The sequence below is a fragment of the Sander vitreus genome, chromosome 15, assembly GCF_031162955.1.
Source record: "Sander vitreus isolate 19-12246 chromosome 15, sanVit1, whole genome shotgun sequence".
In the NCBI taxonomy this organism is placed as follows: Eukaryota; Metazoa; Chordata; class Actinopteri; order Perciformes; family Percidae; genus Sander; species Sander vitreus.
In genome coordinates, this window is record NC_135869.1 from 7,703,962 (window position 1) to 7,715,169 (window position 11,208).

At 38.7% G+C, this 11,208-nt stretch overlaps 2 protein-coding genes across 4 annotated transcripts in view; both read right to left on the reverse strand.

The window, feature by feature from the left end:
* mfsd11 (major facilitator superfamily domain containing 11) overlaps positions 1–3,130 on the reverse strand; it is a 9,189-nt gene extending 6,059 nt beyond the window's left edge. Inside the window, exons 1-8 of the mRNA XM_078268921.1 lie at positions 2,778–3,130; positions 2,321–2,495; positions 2,165–2,220; positions 1,443–1,550; positions 1,275–1,354; positions 1,086–1,182; positions 922–980; positions 635–791 (exon numbers count right to left, since the gene is read on the reverse strand). Of these exons, the coding sequence (XP_078125047.1) occupies positions 635–791; positions 922–980; positions 1,086–1,182; positions 1,275–1,354; positions 1,443–1,550; positions 2,165–2,220; positions 2,321–2,473 (710 nt within the window). The 5' untranslated portion in view covers positions 2,474–2,495; positions 2,778–3,130. The remainder of the gene's footprint in view (positions 1–634; positions 792–921; positions 981–1,085; positions 1,183–1,274; positions 1,355–1,442; positions 1,551–2,164; positions 2,221–2,320; positions 2,496–2,777) is intronic.
* A 1,830-nt stretch (positions 3,131–4,960) lies between these two features.
* On the reverse strand, positions 4,961–10,212 carry srsf2b (serine and arginine rich splicing factor 2b). 3 transcript variants are annotated; one of them, XM_078269159.1, is made up of 3 exons: positions 9,558–10,212; positions 8,610–8,920; positions 4,961–6,570 (listed from the first exon to the last, which is right to left on the reverse strand). In XM_078269159.1, exons 1-2 carry the CDS (start codon positions 9,962–9,964, stop codon positions 8,623–8,625), a joined length of 705 nt encoding a protein of 234 aa, XP_078125285.1. In that variant the 5' UTR covers positions 9,965–10,212; the 3' UTR covers positions 4,961–6,570; positions 8,610–8,622. The 3 variants fall into 3 exon arrangements, with proteins under 3 accessions (XP_078125285.1, XP_078125284.1, XP_078125283.1); XM_078269158.1 differs by having other exon boundaries at positions 4,961–6,563; positions 8,610–8,932; XM_078269157.1 differs by having other exon boundaries at positions 8,610–8,932; positions 9,558–10,211.
* Between the last annotated feature and the right edge of the window lie 996 nt (positions 10,213–11,208).

An 11,208-nucleotide genomic window follows, 5' to 3' on the forward strand; every position in this document is an offset into this window, starting at 1 on the left:
ACACATACACACACACAATGTATACTATGCATATTATACTATATGAATATATATATATATTTTATCACCTTGTTTTATCACTTACTAGTTAATGTATTGTTTTGTTGTAGTTTGCTTCATGTATCTGCTATTATTGTCTTGTGAAGCATTTTGTAACATCTGTTTTGAAAAGTGCTAAATAAATAAATAATATATTGTTATTAATGCTATTATTATCATCATTGTTATTATGTCTGAAGATCACTAGCGCAATACTTTAGTGTATATGTGTATTTATGGTTTTAAGTTGTGACATTTATCACTTGACTTCCTGCTTTCTCTTTATTTCTAGAGACACATCAGCACAAACGTCTTGATGCTTTTTTTTGATTCAGTGTCTGATCTTCAAACGGTTGAGCCTGATTTATCATCTGAAGACTAAATATGATATCATCCAGGTTCTTATTTACCATGTCCCTGACCTCAAAAAAAAAAAAAAAAATCATCTTTAAATCTATGAAAGTTTATACAGAAACCTGATCGTGATTTTGTTGCACATTCAAAACTTTAGGGACAACTTATCCTATTTCCCAGGAGATTTTTGATGAAGTTTGTCATTTTCCAGGACTTTTCCATGACTCCTGAGAACACTCACCTGGCTGTGGAGAAGCTCTCTGAGGATTCAGCCTGCGACTGCGACTGCTCGGGGGGATCAGTGGGTTCAGGGTCAGGCTTCCGGATCAGAAAAAAGAGGAAGCAACCCACCAGACTGATAACCGTGAGAGAGATGAACACCGTCTGGCGGTCCTTGTCTGAGACACACAGCATGAGTCACACGCTTAAAATAAAACTCCTTATGAGAAGTCTGCATGGGAACTGAACTCGATGAAAAGCAATAAATACACGTGGCAGAGATTAGATCAAATACAGCTTGCTTCCTACCAGTTATGTGAACGTGTCCATGCCAGGCACAGTATATGTATAGATTTCCAAAGAATAAGCTGCAGAGAGATGAAATAAATTCTGCATTCAGAACTCAAGGTGTACACCAAACAACACAGTTCTACATTAAACTAGATTTAGGGTACTGCTGGTTATATGTTCACCTGAACTGCAGCAGCGCCCAGAATATGCCACTGTTTCTTCCAATGGTGTCATCAGTGGAGTTGATGGCCAGCACATTTCCCTGAGCTGTCCACAAAACTTAAAAACGCAAAAAGGAAAAATCAGCAGGTACAAGTGTGGAGAAGGCCTGTTCCCTTATTAGAAGTGGTCATTAGATAATGTCTCTTTACCTGCTGCTCCTATTCCAACCAACACAGACGCTGTATAGAAGCTCCAAGTGTACGGGTAAATGAACATGGCTATGTAGCCGCTGTAGAAAACAACATTAGGAGACATTAGAAGTCTGAATTTGCACGAAAGGGACACGACAGGGGTTGTGTTAGTTATTGTAAGCTTACCTGTACAAAAGCCCACTAAAAAACATTGATAGCTGCGGTCCAATGACGGTCACCACTGACGGGGCGATCAGGTTGGATGCAGAGAAAACTCCATAGATGATGGCCATGCTACAAGTGACAGACGGCAGGACAGTTAATGTGTACAGTAAAGGGCAATGTGTACACTATCCAGCCCATGGAGAACTTGAGATGCTTTGTGATTTATGGAAAAAAATATGCGTTTGGGGGGATAGATTTTCCCTCGTGCATTCAAATATTTGACTTATTATTTTAAGTGGTAAGCTTAAGGTCATGTAGACAGGCCAGTCGTCCATACATACAGTCTATGCCAGCTGTCAGGGTGGGGGTCAAAGGGTACAGATGACCCCCCACCCAAGGCCCAGGGGGGCCCATGCAAAGGTCTATGGTGCTGGGGTGGGTTGGATAAGGAGTCCCAATTTGAAAAATGTTGCCCCCCCTGTCAATAAGTCCTGACAGTACGCTTGCATGAAGGATGTTTCTTACAACTCAGAGTAACATTTGTTCCCTAAAATGGTTTACCTAAGATTTAATTACGCTTCAAAGATTTCAAGGAGTGCGACAGATTTGATTATAGAAGGTGCCACCAGGTCTGTATGGGTGCTGAGAAAGTCTACATGTTGTGCTCACTCGAACATCTGCACAGATAGTGTGTACTGTAGCATCAGATGAAAACCAACATTTAAAACATAATCTATACCTACCTTGTGTAGCCGCTGCCATGGAACTCAGTGTTATTGAAGCTCTTGATAACGGTTTGCTGTGAAGATCCAGAAAGAGGACAGTTTAGGACTGAATACTTATCTTATCTGAAGTTATGTGGGATCAATCTGTGATGTGCATTGGTATATCCAACCTACCTCTATATTGCCACATGTTTGAAAAGCAGTGAACATAAACATAAAGCCGAAGCCTAGGACAACGATGTTTAACAGCCTCTTCCCCTCTGGACTCATTTTGCTGGATATTTGTACATTCCGTGAGACAACAAACCTACATTCTCCGCCATCCATCTCATGTAATTTGGTGGATAACCTAGAAAAAAAATAACGTTATCTAAAGGTTGGCTTTAAAAGAAGTGTTAGTTGGTTAATAGACTGTATGCAATTATGAAGTGGATCGTACACGTATAAATGTGGGGTTTTTTTTATTATCAGATATTATGTCTGACTATAAGCAACGGGACATTTAAATGACAGCTTTTTAAATGAGGTTCATTTCTTAGACCGAAGAGGAAATGATCAAGACAATATCTGATGGCAAGAGACAGAGGTGTCTTTTGGTCGGCTGCGAGGTTTGACACAGAAAACAACTTACCAACAACGCTGAAGCTGCTTAGCTAACCCGTTTGGCTGCTCCTCTTTGTGTGGACTCAGAGTGTTGTTATTAGTTAGCTCTTTGTGGAAGTCCCTGATATCTTCAGCTAGTCATCTTCTCCGTGCGGTTTCTAAACTAACTTTGACATGATGGTCCCGTCCCGTCGTGTAAAACACATTATATGGAGACTTTTCACCGGTAAACACGAAACAGGTCCAAAACTAGAAAGGGCAGTCATGTGAATGAATCAGCTGACTGTAGTGTTAGGTAGCCGCTTTTTTCTTTTTTAACATAAAATCGTCGATTTACAAAACGTTCAACGCAAAGAATCCACCAACTGCGAATCTGCTTAGACCAATCCAGTTTTGTTTAGTTTGTTTATGCAAAATGGATTCTACTTCCGGTTTTTCTTGTTATTTTTTTGTGTGGATTTTATCGAAGTTGATTCATTTACAAACATGACGGCAGAGAAAAACCACGACGTCAATAAACATCTCTTAAAATACAAGGCACATAGATCAGAATGAAAACTAAAATTATATTAAAAAAAAAATAAAAAAAAGAAGCTAAAAATAGGAAGTAACAGACTTCCGGTTAGTTTTTTTTTTAACTTCCGACACATTATTTAAAATTTAAACATTTGTTAATAACTTCATTTAAATCCTTTCGAATTTGAAACCCGAAGCTATTAACGTTTTGAGGTAACGCTAATATAATTTGTACGCTACAACCAGCCATAGATATATATACTGACAGTATATATCCATCTATGACAACTAGCAAGCAAGTAAAACTACTTCCGGTTGAAAATAAAACAACGCCTGAACCATAGACTGTAAAAGTCTATGGCCTGAACACTAAATAATAAACACGTTACCATGTAATGAATGATTGTCTAAGAATAACTCCTAAAAAATGTTTTATTTTACCACTTCTAAAAACTGCCCAGCTTTTTCATCTTTATTCATATATATTGGACATGTTTATAGTATCTTTCCATATTTTTATTGTAAATTTCTTCTATTCTATTTGTCTCTTAATATTTGCAATACTTGCTTTTATTGTTAGTCATTTTCTCTTAATGTTTGTTATACATCAATACTCCAAAGCAAATTTATTGTATGTAAAAACCTACTTGGCAATAAACCTAATTCAAGTACTGTACTTAAGGACAAATTCAAGGTACGCCAGTTGATATCATCGCAATATCAACTGGCGCAATAAACATCGTGAAAGGCTGCAACATATCGCAAAAGACACTCAAAAGATTTTTTTTTTCAGTAGAAAACCACTTTAAAATGCAACTGGCACTTTTTTTTTTTTAGTGGTGCCAATTTTCAATTTGTTCATAGAAATGTTGGAAATGATTTTATTTTAAATTCATCGAGCCGTTGCAGAGCTGAGTACACTTTAATATCTGTTTATAAGTAATATATTTCGCAGTATTCATAAACTTTATTGCATATCACATTATCCCCTAGTTTATCCATTTCATGCTACTTCATACTTCTATTCCACTACATCTCAAGAGGTAAATATTGTACTTTTTACTACTGTCCAGTGAAAACCATATATCTCCAGATATGTTGATTTTAAATGTTCGTGATAAACTGAAGGATGAAGTGTTTTTGTGTTGAGAAAATGTTCCTACTTCTTAAACTTAATTTATGACTCCATGAAAAGTTGACTTTTTAGAGATATGTGGTTCTCACAGGGGAGCGACACTACAAACGTATGATCTTATAGAATGATGCATTGCTGTAGATTAAACCACCCAACAGTATATAAAAGGAGTTAAAATTAGCACAACCTTAAAGATCTACAGCAGTAAAATGCAACATACACATTAATGCAGCAGTAATATTAATCCAGAAACAGATATAATAGGAAAACACTGACAGGGAACATTTTACTGCACAATCAATACTTTAATAAGCTTAAATGAGCTTAATGCTTAATCTTAAAAACTTAATCTACTTTTATTTAGGATTTTGAATGCAGGACTTCAAAATCCTACAGAGTATTTCCATAGTGTGGTATTAGTAGTTTTACTGCAGTGGAGGATCTGAATACTTCTTCCACCTCTGCTTATATATCTAATTCTGAAGCATGCAGTTTACTAGTACCACTTGTAAGCAGTAAATATACACCCCAAAATAAGTGAGTAATAAAAGAAGAGACCATTTTAGACAAAACACCAAATCTTTAATGAAAGTTACATTTGTCATCCATAACCATATGGGAAAAAACATTTCATCTTACAAAGGGTGAGACTGTAGCAACCGTACCACTGGTAGTCACAGGAGCATTCTGGAGAATACTGGATACATCCAAGCACTCAGCAGAGCAACACGCCACCTTAACAGCTAACCAGCAATACTCAACTGCTACACAACTGCGCCTAGTGCACAAAACAAACATACAAGCAGGATTAGGATTGAAAAAAACAAATTTGAAAGAAAAAACAAAAGACACTGTCCAGAGTCCAGTAAATGTCCTGTAAGATTCAACAAAAGATTTAAGGAGATGATCTTATACACCTCAAAATATGCGACTGACGTGAAACAATCTTCAAACTGATACTTTACATCACCCCAGTCACTGTTTTTTTTAACTGTATATGCAATTACATTTAACACATTTATCACAGGAGTTAAAATGATCTGCTGTCCTGTCTAACAAAGACACCCTGAGCTGCAGAAATTAAAGATCGTAAGAAAGCCACTTCATTACGGTTTTGAGGGATTACTTTAGTTTAATGAAATCTTTGCTCGGATAGTCATAAAATAAGCAAATGTCAAAGGTTGGTGTGGATTAAGTCATTTTAGATGCATCTCTTGCTAAACATGACATGGCTTCTTCAGATGTGTCCAACTATCCTGACTGTGTGTTGTCACCATGGGCCTGTATCACAGCGCGAGATTAAAAAGGTGTTCGCCAGCTAAATCTGGGCTTTACTCAGGCTTTCACGAAGCTGCTCACCACGATAGATCACCATGACTAACGCAAAAACAAATCTACATTTCAACAGGATCTCGACGTGGATGAAAGCACTACATTTACCATAAAGTGAAACATTAACAAGAACTCAGTCAGTTGTTAAAAGCTGAAATTATTTAAGTCGATCTAAAGAAAGCGATCCAAAAGAAAAACATTGAGAATTATTTAATTGTTTGAGTAAGCAAAAAACTTTGACTAAATTAAAATCAAGAAAATGGTCCAGTTGCAACCCTAGAAATGTTTACACATTAGTATAGTCTTTGCTTTCCGTAGTAATTATACCAAAGGATTATTCTAGCACTTTTTTTTAACTCAAATAAAAACAGCTTAAAACTTGCCTGTGATTATGAAGTCTCTCTTTCATGTAAAAGTATTCATTGCTGGACTGAGTCAGTTGGGAACCAAATTTAAGCCGAAAGGTAATCCAGGATCAATGTGAGGCTCAACAAAGCGATGAAAGTCAAAGAAAGCTGGACAACGTAGTCGCTTATTTAAACAGGCCCACGGGGAGAAGAACTTAAAGAAGAGGGGCAACTTGTGCATTATCCTGTGTGATTGTTACAAAACCAGGTCAGAACAGTAATTCCTCTCCACACTGAACCAGATTTCCTAAAATCATTATGAAAATAAAAATCACAGCACATGAATGAAGTGACAAAGCCTTTTTGTTGTGGCCAAAATGAATCAAACAAACCAAAACATGGAAGACACAATAATAACCTTTTAAAGCAGGACACTGTTGCTTGCGTTGGAGCCAGTCTTGGACTTGAAGCTTTCAGTCTTCACCTGAAAACTGTCAGAACAGCAATAGTTAGTACAGAACACCAAGAACCAGTCGTTTCAAATCGGACTGATATTGTTCTTTGGAAGCAGTTAGTTGTGCACATTTAATATGATTTGTCTGCACATTTGTAAAAAACCTACTGTATACATAAGGCATTCAACATGGACTTATTTTATGGTAACATTTAGTTCCACTGAAAGGGATCATTATAATTATCTACATCAAAGCCTTAACTTGTATCCTAACTTCATATTTTGGCCGTAATCACAGAGGACCTTTTTGCACACACCTGCAAATTTGTCTGCAGATGTTTTACATGTAAAGCTCCTGTTTTTTTTGGGTTTTCTTCTAGTATTATTTGTGCATTGTATGCCTTTATTAGACAGTCAACTGGAAATGGCAACAAGTGCTCAAACCTGTAACATTGCAGTTCATGGTCAGCACCTAAACCTCTTTTCCACCGGGACGCCCTGCTCCTGGTGGTTTTGATGAAGGGTTTTTAACCTCACACAGTGCTGAAACAACTAATAAAATCGACTGAATATTTTGACCGTTTAAATCACTTCAGTCATTTCTAGCAGGAATGCATTCTCTGGTACCGGTTCCACAAATGTGAGGATTTGCTGCCTTTTCATACTGTAAACTGAATATGTTTGAGTTTTGGGCCATTGGTCAGATGAAAGACGACATTTAAAAAGACATCGGAGAACTTGTGATGGACATGTTGAGCATCTTCTGAGACCAAACAATTAAATCGAAAGAAATAATTATCAGATTAAGTCAGCAAGGACAGTATAATTATTTTAGTTGCAGCCCTGGTCACAGGCCCAAGTTTCACTACAAGATTTGGAAGAAAAACAATTCTGCAACTGGATTAATCAGTGGCCTACAGGAAGCAGTTTAGATGATTAAAAAGATGAATAACGGTGGACTGTGAATTTGAATAAATTGAGCTTTGCCGGACCACAATGAGCGAACCAAAATTACTGAATTGCTTTGTAAAGTTGGCGTGTTTTCGGGAGATTCCTGTTGACAAGCGATACATTGGCATGCATTTCGTTTTTTTTAGTTTTTAAATTGGAGATGTATAAAAGCTGAATGTTGCAGGACACGAAAAGCCTATCTGATTACGGCCTTCTTTTCCAACTACAGCCTACGGCTTTTAATCTGAAAATGTGGTACAAGAAAAGATGAATGGAACTAACAAACTGACATGGGAGTAGAGTTGGACAAACCTCAGTGCCCCTCAAGCACCAGCGTCCCCCGGCCCGGGACGAGGCCTGGAGGACAGTTTTATGTTCAATGCCGGACACCGACAGACGTACCTCAACACCAAACCCCAACACTGACTGCCTCCACCCTGCTGCACAGAAACCCTCACCAGCAGCAGGCGGCCTGTGGGCAGCTCACCACACACCTTCTAACTGCTCATACTGCCTCAGCTCAAACTCCACTTTAGCAAACAGGATGCCGCAGCTTGGGAAGGAAAGAATTCCAGATTTGGTTTACAGAACTGTTCTTAAAAAAAAAAAAAAAAAACACTTCGCTTAGTATTCAATAAAAATGATGAGCACTGCGTATGACAGAAAAATGTAACTGAGTTCAAGAATTGAAGTTGCAGATCAAAAAAGACCCCCCACTATGCATCTTTACAGGGGCAAAGAAAAATGGGTCTTTGTTTGAGCAACTGCTGTTATTAAAAACAACATTGTTAAGAGCTTTTAAAAGCCAACTATTCTAGATGGTATTATTCTAAAATAGTCAGCGTACCTGCTAAATTGCCTGCTATAGGGGATAAACTTACCAGCTACAGACGCATTTTACCTAGTCTGTCTCCAATCCTGGTACTAACCAACTTAGAGAAATAAATATATATATATATATATATATATATATATATATATATATATATATATATATATATATATATATATATATATATACATACATACATACACACACACACACACACACACACAGGAACAAAACTAACTAAATAAATAAATCTCTAATTGCCTGTGCAACAGTGACATCTTGTCAAAACTCACCTGAAGCTGAGCTCTACGGGGTTTCGCCTCCATTTTCTGCTGCTGACTTGGGCTGGCTTTTAGATCTCGACCTGGAACCTCTTTTGTAGGAAGGGCTTCTGGACCTGGACTTGGACTTGGACTTAGACTTAGACTTGGAGCGGGACCTGGATCTAGATCTGGAACGAGACGGGGACTTGGCCTTCTTGTTCCTGGGAGAGTGAGACTTGGATCGGGAGTAGGAGCGGGACCTGGATCTGCTGTAGCGGGATCGGCTTCGGGAACGAGAGCGGCTCCTGCTGCGGGACCTGCTGCGTCTTCTGTGTCTCGGGCTGGGGGAAGAGCTGAATACATTCAGTGGGTTGAGTTATCATCTACGATGTGAAAACAGCTGGCACTGAAGTGAAATGTGATATATTATACAGACTTCATTTAGGCTTGCTAACCTTTTCATTAAAAGATTAAACAGCTGGCATTAGCAGATACTACATCCCAAAAGAACACCAACTGAACACTTTAATAACAGCCTATTTTGCTGCGTATATATATTTTTCATTTTCTATTGCAATTTTTCTATCTGCATAACTACTTGGGAAAAAAACAGTTTCTGATTCTAAAAAGCCGTTGTTCCTGAAGATGTTGCTGCTAGTCTCCAACAGAAAGGGAGGCTCAAACATAAGTACATAACTGAAAGACTAGATCAGATGTACAGTTATGATCAATTGCTTCTATTGGAAAAGGCGGCCTCAAAAGGTCTTCGGTAAAATTATTTCATAATCGTTTTATGCAATATGTGCCGAATTGTTGAGTTGATTTTGTGGATTCGCAAAAATACTTTAACTTAAAGTGTGTTGGTCAATTGACCAAGGCAACTCTGAAAAGGCAAATTCTTCAATGGAGTCTGGCAACGGACTGCGTCTATACAAAAGGGCTATCTAACTAGCTAAGCTGTTACGCGCTTATTCTTACCTTCTGCTTCTGCGTCCATGGCCGCCGTACCTCCTGGTCTGCCCTCCGCGCCGGCCTCCTCCACCTCCTCCGCCGCCTCCTCCGCCGCCGCCGCCGCCACTACCGCCGTAGTGAGAATCGGGAGGTCTGCCGTAGCGGGCCATCTGGACTCGCAACTCCCGTCCATCCAGGAGCGCGCCATCCATGGCGTCCATTGCGTCCTCGGCGTCGCGTTTGTCGTGGAACCGCACAAAAGCGAAACCCCGACTTTCTTTCGTGTAGCGGTCTCGGGGAATATACACGTCCCCTACACGGCCATACTTTTCGAACACACGTCTGAGGGTTTCGGGCGAAGTTCGGTACGTTAAGTTGTCCACTTTGAGGGAAGTCATGCCGTCGACGTCTGGCGGAGGCCTACCGTAACTCATGGTGATTAACCTGTGAGGCCTAGCAGCCTTTCTCAAAACACTTTATATCTCGGCTACGATAGAGCCTACCTGTTTGTAAAAGTCCGAGTGCACACACACGAATGTGTAATTTAAATGGATTTGCCTCGTCTGTCGGGTATTTGGGGATCAAAAACCGCAAAAATAAGCGACTTCTTCCGCACAACTCCGTCTGCCTCGCGTTCAACTCACTGCCCAAAACCAAACCAGCGAGTGAACTTCTTCTGCTTTAGAAATGAGGCGCTCCTCGGTATCATATGCCTCACTGGCGCCCCCTTCTTCTTCTTCTACTTCTTCTTTAGGGTTTTACGGCAGTTGGCATCCCTTAACGTTCTCTTAATACAACACTGGCGCCCCCTTGTTCATTTTTAGTTTCTTTTTTGCCCAGTTGTACTTAGATTGGGTGCATTACCGCCACCATCTGGTATGGAATCTGGATCAGAATGTCTAGTGTTTATAATATTCATAATTATATTAATTTAAAAAATCTTCTCAATGATATTGATTTGTATACTGACCAGATACTGAAATAATAGTCTTGCATTGCCAGACCTCCACATCTCCACAGTGCTGTGAAATAGGCTACTGAAATAGTAATCAACACTAACCCATTATTTCTTGAGTTCTTCTGTAGAATATCTATTCGATCAAACTTATATGTTACTGAGGTTTTGAATCCCTTCTTTCTTCCTCATATTTTTGACAATATATTATAACATGATCTAATGTTTGTTCTTGCCCACGGTAATCACATACTGTTAAGTCTAGAGTGTCCATATCTCAAGTCTTGATATTATTGTCTCAACTCTCCTCTGACGCCCCTTGTGGAATTACTTTCATTTAATTCTAAAATAAAAAAGGCCAAGCAGTGCTGAAAGAAGTATGCCTTCTAAAGTACGAAGAGAAGCGATAACTGATGTTGTTTTAATGAATGTATTTCCCACAATTACAAACACTGCACTTCTGCACTGACTCAAGAAAGTACGAAAACAAATACAATAAAAATAGTAACATAATATTAATTGAGATACACCCAAATAATTTAGTGTTTTAAGGAAAATAACTTTGTGAGTCCATTAATTCAAATATGATGTTTTGGGCTGTTTTTAATCTCGTTCTTTTTCTTTTTTATGTAAATTAAAATGTGAACATTAGCCAGATGTTGCATTAGAGTTGGCCCTTTCTCTGTAGGATATTTGTGAACACCCCTCACCCTCAAGCTGAAA